The sequence below is a fragment of the Mustela putorius genome, unplaced genomic scaffold (assembly GCF_011764305.1).
Source record: "Mustela putorius furo isolate JIRA1106 unplaced genomic scaffold, ASM1176430v1.1 tig00003834_pilon_pilon_pilon, whole genome shotgun sequence".
In the NCBI taxonomy this organism is placed as follows: Eukaryota; Metazoa; Chordata; class Mammalia; order Carnivora; family Mustelidae; genus Mustela; species Mustela putorius.
In genome coordinates this window covers 19,982,735-20,000,000 of record NW_025421987.1, presented here as the reverse complement: position 1 = coordinate 20,000,000, position 17,266 = coordinate 19,982,735, and the positions used below count along the sequence as shown (strand labels likewise).

General features: G+C 33.9%; 1 protein-coding gene across 2 annotated transcripts in view; it reads right to left on the bottom strand.

Moving 5' to 3' along the window:
- The window catches only part of EPHA3 (EPH receptor A3), a 360,792-nt gene that overhangs the window by 332,667 nt on the left and 10,859 nt on the right, over nucleotides 1–17,266 (bottom strand). For both annotated transcript variants that reach the window (XM_004777946.3, XM_004777945.3), the window contains exon 2: nucleotides 8,524–8,588. In XM_004777946.3, coding sequence (XP_004778003.2) covers nucleotides 8,524–8,588 — 65 coding nt within the window. The remainder of the gene's footprint in view (nucleotides 1–8,523; nucleotides 8,589–17,266) is intronic.

The following is a 17,266-nucleotide window of genomic DNA, read 5'->3' as shown; positions in this document are numbered from 1 at the left end:
ATTCTCACTCTAAAAAAATACATAAATAAAAATTAAATGAATTAATTAAATTAAATATTAAATGAACTGAATGTTTCTCAGCAATAAAAAAGTTGATATTCAGGCTGCTATATACTATTTTGCACATTTCAACAAATTTAATGTATAATGAACTGAGTGAACGTAGGAACACAGTTTGCATGAACACAGAAATATACAACATTAGCAATGGAAAAATGATTTTTATTTTCTTAAGGCACTGACAAAAATTATGTTAAAATAAATAAAAGGTAACATTTTTATAAATTAAATGTTGCTAGAATAAATTCTACCTTTGCTTATTTTTACCACTTATCCTCATTTCCCCTTAGATTTTGGTACATTTTGTTTCAAAGAAAGGTGAGAAAGAAAAAACTGAAAAACTTTGCCATGTTTTTCTAATTTGATCAGACAGCCTTCCTTGAAAGGTCAGCACAATAGGTGAAAGTGACATATTGAAAATATATAGCATTGTTCATTCTAGGCATAAAAATTTCAAATGACCCAGAATCACATATCACATGTGTCAAAAATTTGATTTTTCTAGATCAACTATTCAGCATATGAAGCAGAATTTAGACTATGATTCATAAAGGCAGAATCCCAAGTGGTTATTGTTGACACCCAGTTGTCAAAATATTCTTCCTGCCTTTCAGAAACCATTCACAATGTGAGAGCTAGAGATCTAGTAGCTAAGACTTAAAATCCAGACTTCAAAAACAGCAGGAATTCCAACACTGAAGGCAAATTACAGTAAACTGGAGAACAGCAAAGCAATGAATCATTTTAGCTATTATTTTTATTATTCCCACTCCTCTCTACGATTCATTCAATTCTAAACATTTCTACTTTTAGTTAAATGAAATTTATTTGCAGGATTCTGGCTTTTTAACCTTCAAACAACAGTCAAGATGAACTTCAATATAGAACTGTTTTTAGCTAGTTTTCTTTCTTGTTTAAGATAGATTTATTTATTTATTTGTTGATTTATTTATTTATTTCAATGAGAGCACAAGCGGGAGGGAGAGGGACAAGTAGGTTCCACCTGACTGGTGAGCCCCATGCAGAGCTCGATCTCAGTATTCTGAGATTATGACCTGAGCAGAAATGAAGAGTCAGATGCTTAAAGGACTGAGTCACTGAGCCACCCAAGTGCCCCTAGCTAATTTTCTTTTCAGTTAACCTCTAATTCATGGGCTGTTTGTAATTAACTAAATAGCCCTGCTAGTACAAACAACAGCATAATATCATATGCAATATAAACATGGATATCTATATGTTATATGCTTATAGTACATATAGTATGTGTTTATATTATAATTTCACTTAGCATTTATACCACGAAAAAAGAGAGTGGAAGCATTAATAGACACCATTTGAAATAACAGATAGGAAATCAAACTTTTTCAACAAATACATAACGTCAACTTAGTTATACTTCCTTATTTTGGAAAGCGTTTATATTTCATTCATTCAGGCAATTTTAATTTATGGACAGCTATCCCAGGGACTGAAACTGTGGAGAATAAAAGAGGAAGTTTCATGATGGAGACTGACTTCATAGGGTTTTCAGCTTCCTGGCTGAAATAAGTGTCAATGAAATAATTGCAGAATGTTAATGTAGAATTACAAGCTGTGGAGGTACAAGAGAGAACAAGGAAGATGAGCTTAAGAGTATTACATGCTCACCTGGGGGGTGTGGGTGGGTGGAGGGGAGGGGTGGCAGGAGAGTGGCATGTGAAAGAGTCAGAAGGTCTCCCTGAAGGAGAGAGATTAAAATTTTGAGGAAATTCTCATCACTTAAAAGTTTGAAATAAATTAAAGTGGACATGCAACTTTTGACTCATTCATCCATAGTTGACCCTTTCCATTCAAAATATAATGCCAAGACTTTACGGACACTTTTGTCTGCACAGATTCAATAGCGTAACAACCCTGTGATGTCAAAGGCCATGTTTGGGGCTCTTAACTGAGAAGAAAACGTCCGGTAGTAATATCAATTTTCCTTCTCCTAAATCCAAATCCAAGATGCCACATAGAGTCTGAGAGCTAAGATTCGAAGGGGAAATCCTCAAATTTATTTAAGAATAAGAAATTATATGTGTATAGCTCTTTCACATGCACTATCTCGTATATTTTGTCAGAGATAACATAAATATCTTATTTGTTCAAATATTCACTACAAAGTGCTGTGACATGGAAACTATTATTATTCCTCTTTTAAAAGTAAAGAGAAATGTTAATGAAGGTTAATTAGCCTATGTCGGATCAAATAGTAATAAATAGCAAAGCCAGGGGCGCCTGGGTGGCTCAGTGGGTTAAAGTCTCTGCCTTCAGCTCAGGTCATGATCCCAGGGTCCTGGAATCGAGCCCCGCATCGGGCTCTCGGCTCAGCGGGGAGCCTGCTTCCTCCTCTCTCTGCCTGCTTCTCTGCCTACTTGTGATCACTGTCTGTCAAATAAATAACACCTTAAATAAATAAATAAATAGCAAAGCCAGATTTCAAATGCAGTTTTCCAACCCTAAACTGTATTTTACTACTCTGCATATGATCTCTAACATCATACTAAAGCACTGGGAAAATACAAATAACATAATACAATTCACAAAATAATATAAATATAATTATCCATTGCTGTATCCCTCATTTGGAATTTAAGATATTTGATCAGGAAATTAAACATTGTATCCTATCAGAATCCCTTTCATTTGAAAGTATGGGAAATACTAAGAGTGATTTAAACAAGGAAAATTCTTTTACATAACTCAGTGGTTCTGCCAGGTCAGGTCTCTAAGCTAATTTCTCCAGGCTAACCCAAGTGGGTTAGCGCTTTTCTGGTCATGAAGGGACCAGATGCTCCAGACAAGGACACTGGGCCCTCACAGGGCAAGCCTGGAGACACAAAGTTCTTAGGCTCTCCCCATGTCTTTTTATTAGCAGGAAAATTTTTCCAGAATTCACTGGAATTCTGCTCTAGATTCACTGACTTTATTTATTTTTGCCTAAACCAGTCACTGGCAAGTGATCATGATTAGCTCTCAGATGAGTCAACTTTGGCCGCACAGAGTCACAGAGGGGCTATTTTCTAGGGACACAACAGAAGTTGAAAACATAAACAATATAGGTGCGCCATTCTCAAGAAAAAGCCAGGAAATAGATGTTGGGGACAACCAACAGGGCCTCTTTGCCAAAAGAGCATTTTGGTTTTGTTTTGTTTGTTTTAACTTGTTTGTGTACATTATCAAAAGCGAGGCACCAATAAATTTCTAAGGAAATCTTTAAGGAAAAAAAATTCTAAAGAAGTTGAAAAAGGAGGAAGTTAGAAAATTAAAAAAAAAAAGCTCTGCAATTACTAATTTTGAGAATTCTTTCTATCATCAGCTAATATACATGAATCACTCATTTCAGGCTATGCTTTTTCTAGATTTCCTAAACTCTCTCCTTTTTTTAAAAAAAAAAAATTATTACATTCAGTTAACCACTGTATACTACATCATTAGTTTTTGATGTAGTGTTCAGTGATTCATTACTTGTGTATAACATCCAGTGCCCATCACAGCACGTTCCCCAACCCTCTCCTCATGCCCTTCTGGCTATCTGAGCTTCTGTAATTAAGTGAATTGGGGCTCATAATTCCTTTGTACTATTTGGTTAGCATATCAATACTATTCTAATTATACAGCTCCACCTCCCTCTGATCCTTCTACGTTGACACATATACTAAGAAAACTTATGTGGTAGATTTGCATTATCAATCAATCAACCAATCAATAAATTTAAATACTAGACATATTTAAACAAAAGACTCTTTCAAAGTTGTAATAAAATATGTAAATGGGTTTTTACGTGTGTTGATTGTCCCCTAAATCAAAGAATATTTAACCTACTGATTACTAAAATTTCTGAAGATAATTATACCCAAAATTTGAACATTATAATTCACAGTTCATAAAGACAGCAAATGTCATTGCTATGTCTGCTTTATTAGTGCCAAAACTTGTCCATAACAAAAAAAAAAAAAACTTTTATCAAAAAATAAATTGTGTTCATAACCCCTTGATAATTTCAGTTTACAAACTTTGAGTATTATTTATAAGAATTTAATTTAGAGGGGTGCCTGGGTGACTTCAATTTGTCAAGCATCTGACTCTTGGTTTCAGTTCAGGTCATAGCCTCATGGGTCATGAGATCAAGCCTTGCTGGGGCTCCACACAGAGCCAGGAGTCTGCTTGCAAATGATTCTGGCCCTCTGCCCCCCTCCCCCACTCTCATTTGCCCTTTCTCTCTCTCTCTCTAAAATAAATACATATCATTTATTATGATTATACATTATCATAAGTAAGGCACCAATAAATGTCTAAGGAAATCTTTAAGGAAAATTTTCTAAATAAATAAATAAATCTTTAAAAAAAATCATTTAAAGAAAACCAAAGTCTCATTAAATTTCCTCCCAGATACTCATTTGGAGAAGTTTTTCCAGGCCTAATGGTATAGTACCATAATTTTCACCAGATTTCCTCTAAGATTTGAAGCATCATTTTAAAATAGAGATAGAAATACTCCTCCCAAGAAAATTACATAGGTTAATTGTAAGTTTTTATGCATGAATACATCTCTGGGGGAAAAGGGGAACAAAAATAGGAAAGAACATACATGAAGGAATGACTCATCGTTGGGCCTTTTCGCCCAAATATATTAATTTTATATAGCTTTGGTATACAATCATTTTTTAAAATTCATATTGCAAAAGATTTGGAATTTGGTTGGGAGTAAGGCTGAGACTTAGAGAATTTGCCAGCAGTCTCCCAGTTTCTTTTTAGTGACCACAGCTCCTGACAAAGCACCGTTATTCATCCCCTAAGCAAGGATTTCTCAACCTGGGCAGTGTTATTTTGGGCCTGATTATTCTTTGTTGTGGGAGTTTGCCCTGTTTCTTGCAAGATGTTTAGCAGCACCCAGACCTTCCACACTAAATGCCAGCAGTGTCCTGCCTTACCAGTTATGACAACCATATTTTCAAATATCTCCATGGAGCCCATTCAAAATTGCCTCCCTACCTACCTACCTCCCCCATGGGAGGGCCTAAATCAAAAGAGTAGGATTTTCCTTGCTGTTTCCAACAACATGCGTGGACCTTTAGGACATTATCCTATGAAATAAGCCAGACAGAGAAAGATAAATATTACATAATATCACTATTTCACAGATTTTAGGGGGGAAAAAAAGTCAAACCCATAGAAACAGAAGAAAAGTGGATGTCAGGGACTGAGAAGTAGGAGAAACAGGCAGAAGTAGGTAAAAGAGTACAAACTTTAACCTTAAGATGAATAAGCTCTGTAGATAGAATGTAAAATACAGTGAGTGAAGCTGGTAACACTGTATCGAATAGTTAAAATATGCTAAGAGAATAGAATTTAAATGTTGTCTCTCACACACACATACACACAAAGCAGGGTTTTCAGTTATTTAGTATGCTATAACATTGTTATTACAATATTTTCCTCCAAACTTTATAATCATATTTTAGTTAACCTACAAACAGATGCACTGCTTTTATTGGAGTTAATCAATTAAGACAGTAACAAGTTCAAAATTGTTTCCAGCACTACATTTCACTTCTTATGGAAAAGCTGTAACAAAAATATCATGATATTTTTAACTATTTCCTTTAAAAACAAAAGATCACAAAATTAACCTATTTTTGTTATATTGAAAATGGCACTGGTTAGGCAATAAAAATAATTAAAAATAAAAGCATAAATAACTATAAAAGCAAGGATTTTAAATTCCAACTGGTAATTAACTATGCAGTGCTTTTACTCGAGAATGTCACCAGTTCTGGGGGCGCCTGGGTGGCTCAGTGGATTAAAGCCTCTGCCTTCCACTCAGGACATGATCTCAGGGTCCTGGGATGGAGCCCCGCATGGGGCTCTCTGCTCAGCGGGGAGCCTGTTTCCCCTCTCTCTCTTTGCTCTGCCTCCCTGCCTACTTGTGATCTGTCAAATAAATAAATAAAATCTTTTTAAAAATTTCATCAGTTTCTCAAAAAGAAATGAATATTAATCAAACATATTCCAAATTATGTTACTTATTTCATTGTGGACATTTTGGTTAACACAATATACAATTTAGAGGAAAAACACACTATACAGCACCACAGGATAATAATTCACATCTCTCTCTATATATATATTTTTTCTCTTTTTGCTTTGGGGTCTTGGGATATTATAAATATCATGACCTGTTGGGGAGATTTTTGTTTTCCCTGATAGTTTTAAAGATAACTCTGAAAACTTGGCCAGTTGTCTTAGGCTTTTTTTATTTAACTTTACTTTTTCAGAATTCCAAGATTCATTGTTTATGCATCACACCCAGTGCTCCATGTAATACTTGCCCTCCTTAATACCCACTACTAGGCTCACTCAACTCCCCATTCCCCCCTTCCCTCCAAAAGGAAAGACACAGCTGCAGGGAGATGCACCAGGAAAACAATGAAGAGGAAGCCCAAGCTCATGAGGTTGGCTCTCTAAGGCAACCAAAAGCCAAAGGAAAACTGAAAACTGTTTGCTGATAAAGCCACAGAATTTGTGGACAAAAATGAGGTAGGAAATTGGGCAAGAGATGGGAAAAGCCAAGAGGTGAGTTATCCTAAGGAGTGCTTCTTAAATCTAATGTGCTCAGCAATTCCCTGGGGACCATGTTAAGATGCAGATTCTGATTCAGAAATTCTGGGGCAGGTCCTGAGAGTCTATCAAAAAATCTCCGGGGGATTTATATTGCTGGTTAGTGCACATACCTACCACACCTTGAGTAGTAGAGAACATTTCTCTAGAACATTTCTCCCCACCCCCAACATATCTCTGGAAGCAGAAGTGCCAGTTTTGTTTCATTACAATACACCTAATATTAACATGGTTAAATGTATTCACTTACACAGTATTCTCCCCAAAAGTCTTAATATATAGAAATATTTTTTCTTTATGCCTTCTTCAAAGGAAATCATGAAATAGACTGTTGCTTTGAAATACATGTTAATTTCTTGTTGTTTTTTTATAAGCCTGTATAACTATCTGTTAGTAAAATGTCACTGTGATTTTTGCTTTTCATACATCCTTAGGCAGCAAGTTTCTATAGTGGATAACCTGACGGAGTAATGAAAAACGCAAATTTCTAAAATCAGAATTAAAATTAGACTTGACTTTAGGGTGATTAGTTTTAAATGAGTTTTCCAGCTCAATCTGGAGTTTTGATTCACTCTTTCTGACTACCCAGGATGTGCTTTTATCCTAATAATTTGATTCCTTTTACACCTATGGGAAGACCAAATCCTGGCTTACTTCATATTCTCTCCTCCAAAACAACCAACCAAGTCCTGATTATGTGATAGGTTTTGGCATTGTGTCAATGTCAAGGTGTACCAGGAAGAGAAGCAGATTCAAAGATGACAGATAGATGAAGTATCTCTGATGTAAAACATCCGTTGGTGAAGAAGAAGCTGGCAGTACCGTAAAAATCAGTATGTTTAGGCACAAAAATCTAAAGACTGAATATCAGCACTAAGTGGAAGTAATTATAACCTCTTTAAAAAGAGGATGAGTAGAAGGAAAAGAAATACACAAATTTGTTCCTACCACAGGTATTTCAAAATAACATTTTACATTTTCCACAAGCTATACTTGGAAGCAAAGTATGTTTAGGCACTTATTACACAATTTCATAAGAACAAGAATTTTCCAAATGTATATGATGATTCTCCCCCAAGCACCACCAAAAAAAAAAAAAAAAGAAAAGAAAAGAAAACAAAAAACTTTCTCACAGAATCTTATCAGAAACGGTTGGGTCACAAAAATTCTATACACTTTAGTAAACTATGTCTGGCTTGGTAATGTATTAAAGGTATATAAAGAGTTTAAATTTAAAGGTAGTCAATTTTTTTTTTCTAAATGAAATTTCCCAGGCTTAAGCTGACCTTGATATGCTGCAGACATTTTAAGTGAAGAAGTTAAAGCAATGTGAAGAAATTAAGAAATAAAGATCAATGAACAAAGAATTTAAGGTTTTACAGAATTGACAAATATATCCTTCTTGGATGGTCTCCAAGGCTGCTTTTAATGCTATGACTCTGCAGGTCTCTAAATACACACTTTCTACATTACTTGAAATTTGAAATGTGTTCTCAATTCACCTCTTCTGATCACATCACAAAAAGAATGTTAGATGATCACACTCAGACCATCTACATGATGCCAGTAAAAGGTTTAATTAGTGTCATCAAGCAACTGATGGCAATCGATTCAGAAGGAAAAAATTAGACTTCAAAAATTTTAATAGTTCCATTGGACACAAATATCTGGCTCTCTTGGTGCATGTATTGAAGATACTGATAAATATATATGTCACTGAAGTAGAGGAGTTCATTTTAGAGAACATACCAGTAATTCCCTCTGTTCTCTATGAGACAATGGATAGAATCATGTTTCCTTTCAACAGTTTACCATACTCACCCCATGTGATGGGTAAGAGATCCATCCCAGCTCCCCTTGAATTGTTTTTGAATCCAGTAGATTGACTAAAAGAAAACACAAACACACAAATGCGGTTAAAATAAATAAATTTCTATTTGCCTCTGTGAAGTTAACGTTGCCTGTTGTCGTTGATATAAGAATAAGACCATGTTTAAAACACAAGACTCTTTATTTTTGTGATAGGAATATGAAAGAAAAAGAAGGAAATGGCAAAGGGGAAGTAATCATGGAAATAGTTAAGGAATTAAATTTCTCTGGCTTTTTTGACTATGCTTATTTATAACGATAGATCAATATTCAAAATATTGATAACAGTTTTTGACCAATTAATTATAGGTTTAAGGAAGAAATGGTAAAAATGAAAAACAGGAAACATTAATGCTAACATGTTATCAAAATAACTTAGAAGACCATTAAATTTAACAAATTTACATATGATTTCACTATGAATGAACTTCTTTAATATGCTTCCATAATGAACCAATATTTCTGTTTGTGTCTGTTAGGACATCTTTTTTATTGTCTGTGTCCAATAGAAGAATTTTTAAGACCACATAAATTATCTTCTTATGTGTAATAAAAAAACATGCTTCACTAATAATTCCAGGAGAAATCAAAACAAAACTATATTTTATAAAATTCCCTGGAAGCTTTAGTTATTTAAAGAAAACATTGTTACTCAAAGGCTTTAATGATTTTACTTAGAACTTTGCACTAGCTATTAAAAAGTCTGATGAATAATAAGACACAACATGAATGTGTTTTCATTTTGAACATATTATTAAAGAAAGACAAATCATTTCTTTTTAATTTTTAAAGGTTTTATTTATTTATTTGTCAGAGAGCGAGAGACAGAGAGCAAGTGCACAAGCAGGCAGAGTGGCAGGCAGAGGCAGAGAGAGAAACAGGCTCTCTACCAAGCAAGGAGCCCGATGCCGGACTCAATCCCAGGACCCTAGGATCATGACCTGACCCAAAGGCAGAGGTTTAACTGACTGAGCCACCAGGCGTTCCAAATCATTTCTTTTTAACGCAGAGGGTAATAATTGGTAATGAATTAAAAATTAAAATATAAAAAGATACTTCAAGTTGAATTAATAACGAAAGGCTCACTTTGTTGATCTATTAAACAATGTAAACTATGGTTTTACCTCATCCTTCATCTAAATCAGAAAGCAATCCCACAATTGACTAATGGAAGACGTAGAGGAAGTTTACACAAAATAGCTATGTATTATTAACACAAACCAGAGCAGGTGAATCAATAAATACAATGAGAAATCATTTTCAGTTTCCATATATACATAAATCAAAATACAATGTTAATACACGCACTGTGTAAACAGGTCCTTGTGTTGTCAATAAAATATTTCCTGATCCGTAAAAAACACCATACTTCAATCACCCCAAATAGGAAACATTAATCTTATAAAATGTTAAGTAAAAGAAAAAACATATTTTATAGGTGTGAGATTCTAAATTTTCAAGAACTGCTTTTTAGGGGAGCCTGGGTGGCTCAGAGGGTTAAGCCTCTGCCTTCTGCTCAGGTAATGATCTCAGGGTCCTGGAATCGAGCCCCGCATTGGGCTCTCTGCTCAGCAGAAAGCCTGCTTCCCCCTCCCCCTCTGCCTGCCTCTCTGCTTACTTGTGATCTCTCTCTCTCTCTCTGTCAAATAAATAAAATAAAATAAAATAAAACTTAAAAAAAAAGAACTGCTTTTTAAAAGAAGGTATTTGGTTATCTAGGTGAGTTTCAAAAAATCCTCCTGACTATTAAGTTAGAAGACATATAATTCTCAAAGTTAGAATCTCTAAGTTTTGCTAGTGAAATTACATAAACGTAATTACACTGGAATTCCTTAATGATTAAAGATTTTTTTTTTCTCACAATGAATTAATCCCACTGAGAAGTAATTATATTTAGATAAGAGAAGAAACCAGTTGCTGCATGGATTACATAGTGCAATTTCCATAATGGTATTATTTCCCAGGATATCAGTTTAGAAATGAATAGTCTTAATTGTCTTGAAATTATCTGTCAAAAATGATTTTTAAAAACCCTCAACCAATTAATCAATGTTACAGATAATATTTCAGATTAATCAATGTTAGAGAACTTTTGAAAATATGAAAATTCACCTTCAGAGTAAAGCATCTTACCAACATTCATTCTAATAGATATGTTCTATTGATGAATCCTACTTTGACAGTTCTATCAGTCATCAGATGATTTCTCTGAGTTTTACATATGATTTGCATAGAATTTACAATGCCAATATTCATCATTAGATCATATTTGCAATCCCTTTAGGAGTCTAAATGGTTCAATGTATTTGTGGGTGGTGTGTAATAACTGAATATGTACTAAATGAATATGTGTCACTCAACTCGCTAAGTTAAACGGCTGATTTAATTTCAATATTACTAACCAGAGGAGGAAAGTGTTTGAGGCAAAAGAAGACATGAATATAGTCTCCATTTAGTCAATGACTTATTGGAATGTAGGCTGTTAACTGAGAACTAAATACCCTTTAGTTTTCTCTGATGATAATGAGGGAGAAGGGACCGGACTAATCATATCTGCATTTGGTGTCTACTCAAAAGAGAATAACTAAGCCAAAAAGAATTATATCACGCTGTTGATTAAATAAGTATAATAAATTGATTGAATTTATTTCATTTACTTGGAAATGGAAATTTAGTGTACTCTATTTTACGTGAATGAGGAAAACACAGCAGCATCATTACCCATGATTCTGATTCTGTTGTCTATCAAACATAATTATATCTGTCCTGGTTATCTCACACTGTTGCATCATGTGATGATCAAATAATAGAAATGTATTTAAAGCCTCCATGAGTTTATAACATGCTATACAGATTTGGTGTTCTTGTAAAATTAATACCTGAACTCACAACCATACTATGTTGGTTTATGAATTGTATTTATAATCAACCATGGAGATATAACCTAATAGAAAAGAAGAGTGACATCAAAACACTTTTTAAAAGCTTATGTTTTGAGTTCATATGGTGCCTTTTGTTTATAGCCAAATAAGAAAAGCAGAATCTAAGAATACTAGCCACTTTAAAGTGAATGATTGCTAACCTGGGACTTCCCAGGATATAACCTCAAATCTCCTGTGATCTGTTGTGCAGCAGTCTGAGTGTAGCATAATTGAAATAAGAAAAAGAGAAAGTTAATGGAATTTGAAAGTCAGCATGTTGCAAGTGAGTTCTCTGGATACATCGACTAAATCCAACATTGCAATATAACATACTGAATCCGACACTGAATCACGCAAGAACTTGGGTTTCTAATGCTTTCTCTCCTAAAATAGAGGTACAACCTGATCATAGCCTTTTGGTGGTACCAACATACAAATGTTGGGACACATGGAAGAAACAGAATTGTGACATACAATTATATTCAGTTTTTTGAGTTTTAGTGATGATTTGCAATGTAGAAGGTTTATTTCAACTTCTGAAAAGATTCTGAGTCCGTGATTATAACTTTTAACCAAGAAGAGTTAGGAATATTCTTAAGGTCAGATGGAGGATGGCTTTAATCCTTTAATAACTGCCTTTTGCCAGATTACTTTTCAAAGATATAAATTGTTCCTTGCCACTGTTCATATTCTAAAGGTATGATTTCTAAATATTTTTGTTTTGTAACAGGAAACATTTCATTTCATTAATTTCAGCTTATTTTCTCTTTAAAATAATATTTTCAATTTAAAGAGCTCTATGGCATATATTAACTTCTTAAAGTGATTTAAGCCGGACACATTTTAAAATGTCCTGACTCTGAGCAGAGCAATTAATAAGTGCTCTTTGGCAAAACTGTATTTGGAAATCACTGCCCAAAGTCTGGATGTATATAGTTCTGGGTTTCTTTAACATGTTTTACCCGGCCTAAACTTTATTTCTTTTAAATAAAAGATGTATGAATGGGTAAAGGGGTTCACATTCATGAAAACTGATTTCATGAATCATGAAAGGATTCATATTCAGGAATCCTTTTTCAAACTCACTGAGTTGGCTTTCAAGTGGGCACTAATGTGAATTTGCTGAGCAAAAGGAATTATGTTCTCTGATGGGAATTAGAAGGGGTAGAATGGAGAACAGGAATAAGAACGAAGTAAGAATAGGTAAGTTGGCTCAAACTGGAGCAAGTACTTTTAGAAAGGAGAAAATCTTCCTGTCATTCCTGCCACTGATCTTTACTGTCACTTTTCCCACTCAGCTGGATTGAGGGTTTAAGATGTCCAGGAGTCTTGGGGCACCTAAGTGGGTCAGTCGGTTAAACGCCTGCCTTCAACTCAGGTCATGATCCAAGGGTCCTGGGATTGAAGGCCCACACTGCATCTTGATCCCCGCTCAGTGGGGAGCCTGCTTCTCCCTCTTCCTCTGCCTGCTGCTCTGCCTACTTGTGCTCTCTCTCTGTCTCCCTCTCTCTCTGTCAAATAAATAAATAAAATCTTAAAAAAAAAAAAAAAAAGATGTCCAGGAGTCTTGCCCTCTCTTCTTTCCTATTTTCCATCATAATGGAGAGACAACCAAATAAATGTCCACTCCTTGGTTCATTTGTACGAACAGTGTTATGAAGAATCTATACCAAGAATTTATACCTGTTCCCTTCTTAATAATAATGCAATAAAATTTTTAAAGGACTCGATTACTAAAATAAGTGTTTTCAACACATATTGCTAGCTAGTGAGGACAGATTAAAAATTTAAGGTATACATTTCTGGAGTTTTCACTTGGGGAATCATTAACATGCCAAGATTTTTTTCGAGGGCATTTCAAAGTTCTGATTCATGTGACTATGTATCCAGTTAGAAAGACTGAGAACTAAACTAATATTCTGTCTTGCAAATTAAGGGCTGCAAATACGCAGATATTGCTAAAATAATTTTTAAAATTAAATGACACAATTTCTTACTGAAGTGGAAGATATTTTCAATTATCTAATAACATATCACTATGCTTTACAGTAATGCTATTTGTATTTTATGAAATGTTAGTTGCATTTTTTGAAAATATCGAGTTATAAAAATTATCAAATAATTAATTCTAGGTGATCAGAGGAGTTTAATGGCTAAAGAATTTAGACTCTTATAATAACAATCATGTTCTCATATGAAACGATAAAACATTCAGCTAAGGTGCCTTTAAAGCCAATTGCAAATAACTGTAGAACCACTACAACAGAATAGGAATCCATCCCTTTATTATGTCTTGCATTTACTAAAGAAAAATGAAATTTCCTTTCCTATTCACACTATCACTGTCATTGTCCCAGCCACATTTCTTGTACACTACTTATCTTTATCATTTTCATCACTTTCCGTTACGATAAAAAGAGTAGATTTGCTCTAGGTTACAGATAGCAGAAGGATCCTTTAATCTGTTTCTAGGTTGCACTTAAATGTCACAAATAGAAGAAAATGATACAGGAAGTGATAAATTTTACTGTGGGTGTTGTAGTTCTCTGTGTAGTACTCCGGTCACCTGTAACATGGAATCAAGAAACCAAGATGTATTTTCTGACAGAAGTACACCGAAGCTCAGCTGTTCATTTTATTGTACATACTAGGATATTCCATTGAGAAGAAATTTAGAGAAGTCAAAGTTTGACTTATGTACTTATATATGTCAACATAACTTTTACCTACTGTGATTACATATTCTTAATTTATAACTCCTGCAGCCTTCCTGTTTATATTTATTTCTACCTAAATATAACTAGAACCATTTCAATACATTGAGTTAATATTGTATTTCATAGACTAAAACTTACATAATGTTTGAGGTTATAAATGAAGTCAACAATAACTTATTGTGTGCAGATAAGTCTTCCTATAAACTTTCTTAAATTTTACAAGCATTTCGTGTCACAGAAAAGTATTAATTCGTGATAATTTCTCCATCCAGCTGCCAGCTAAAGTCATTATGTAAAAATTCAAATAAAAATTCTGTAGTGCTAGCAGTTCTGTGAAAAAAAGAAAAAAAAACCTTTTGTCACATGGTATTTTAAGGGCTTATTTATGTGATTTAGGCAGATTTCTGGATAAGGTGGTATACTATTAACTTACTCTTCCTTTTAAGCTTTTCCTCCTGAGCAATAATTGATTTACTTCTATATAGGTCCTAATTACAGAAGTAACTGTAATTAGTTGCCTCATCTCAATCTTTGCGAAGAGCAAGGAGATCTCTTTGGACTCAAAACATAGTCTCACAATAAGATGTTCGTGTTTTAATGACTAGAGTTGTTCAAGGAAATAACAGAAACACAGACCAAAATTCTGCTTGAAACCTGGACACTTCACAAATGGAAACCCTGTGCTGTTTCTAATGTGTTAAAGTTTTCTCTTTTTTTTTTCCTTCTTAATCTGAGAAATATAAAGTTCATTCTAATATCGTACTATTACATAGAAAAACAGCTATAAAACTATCACTAGGGAATGTGTTCTTACAACAAATTAGTCCTTTCACATAAATGAGTGGGGATGGCCTACTGTCAGTGAAGTTTTAGTGAGTTAACTATCCCAGCTTTAATAACAGTGGCTGGAATGGCAGGTCTCTGTCTCTGTGCATTGTCAACTGATATTACGAATCATTTAGATAAATAAAATGTATTTCCCAAAATGTGAAACTTACTAAAATTAGATTAATGATTTTATTAACACTGTATTTTTCCAACATATTTTGCCTTTTAAAGTGTTCTAGAAATAATAGAACTTGTTTATTTCTAATTCAGAAAGGCTTTTCTGACAGATTAAAAAGTAAAAATTGAAAATATGCAATTCTAAAATTATAAAAATAATTGCTAAGGCAATTACATATTCAAACCTTAGCATATATATTTTGCCTTCACACCATAAATTGAGGCTGCCTTGGAATACGTTTTTTTAATCATAAAATCTTGATTATCAAACATCAACTACTAAATGAAAGCTGTCTGTTCAGTCAGAGTTTGACTGATGGCTAAGAAAATGAAACAGAATAAGCACATTTGCTTTAGTAGAACAATTCTACTACAGCATTTCTTTTAGAAATAAAATACTCCTGGATGCCCTTGGATATAAGGATTCAAAAGTTTAGCAGAGAGAACAAAAAGTGCAGTGATAACATTTAATTTCAGTTTAAAAGCACTCTCTGGACATAATTATGCCACAAAACATGTTCTTTTTTTTTCTTTTTTTTTTTTTTTAATTTCAAAAAATACCCCTTGCAGAATAAATTGATTTAAATTTCTTGAAAAGTAAAATCAGGGTCTGGCTTTGGCTTCATCATATTCGGGGATACAACTACATCTGGACTTTACGTCACACATTGGGACTGGCAGCTACACACAAAGACATGCACACATATAAACAAACTCTTCAGGTATAAATATGGGTCTCTACAGAGGTCCACAAAGGATCCAATGTGGAGTCACATGCTTATCCGTTTAATTCAAAACTTTCCATCTTAGAAGTATGGTATCAAGGGAAAAAAATCAAAGCATTTGCACTGGTGATAGAAGTTTGTTTTTTGTTTTTTGTTTTTAAGATTTTATTTATTTTACAGAGAGAGAGAGAGATCACAAGCAGGCAGAGAGGCGGGCAGAGGGGGAAGGGGAAGCAGGCCCCCTGCTGAGCAGAGAGCCTGATGCAGGGCTGGATCCCGTGACCCTGAGTTCATGACCTGAGCCGAAGGCAGAGGCTTACCCCACTAAGCCACCCAGGCGCCCCAGAAAACTTTTAATGTGTCCCTCAAAGAGAAGGTAGAATTCGGAAAAACCTCAATGTGATTTCTCTTGGTAGTAGAGTTGGTATAAACAGCCTATAAAGGCTTCTATTTGGGGATCGTTCCTTTCTGACAGGCAATAATGTTTGTTTCCCATATACCCTCATGCACACGTGAGTATGAATCTATTCAGACAGAACTGACATTGAACTTAGCTATATATTTACTAAGAATAGCTATTTCTGAGTGTTCAGTACTTTAAAAGGTGCTTTTTACTTGTATATATACTTAAAATGCACCCATTCCGATTATTTCTAAAGTTTTCTAGACATACGAGGTAAAATAATTGGAATTAAAATTATGCTACCACATATTAGACCAATCATTTAATCTTCTCTGCCTTGTTTTTAACTTATTAACTTTTATATTAAAATTTTTTTTTCTATATCCCAGGTGTTCTTTTCTGGGAAGCTAACTGTACCCTACTATAAAGATTCATATTGTATTTTTGTAATTTTTACATCTATGCTAGAACACTAAATTTTTATATAAATATTTATTTTGTGGTCATCTCTTCCACCTAAGTTATCTTCAAGGGAAGAAGATATACTCTTCCCAATAATTTTTTTTTCCAAAGTCCAGTATATAACTAATAGTCATGTGTGTACTGTTTGATAAATAAATAAATACAAACAACAAATTGTTATATGGAACATGAGTTATTTTTTCTTAACATATTTCTTGATTCATTTTTAATGGTTTTTAGATTTGTGGCTCTGAAATTAAGTTTGAATTCCTAAGCAGTCACTATTAGCTTAGAGTAGTAAACCTACTGCAAACCCAGGCAAACGTAAAATAAAATATTCTTAATTAGTTTCCAAAGGGCCACCTTTAGTTCTTTTCTTCTCTAATTCTACATATATTTTTAAAAGATATAAACATTTGGAATAATTTTGGACATTGCTTGTAAGGAAAGAGAAAAAAAAGT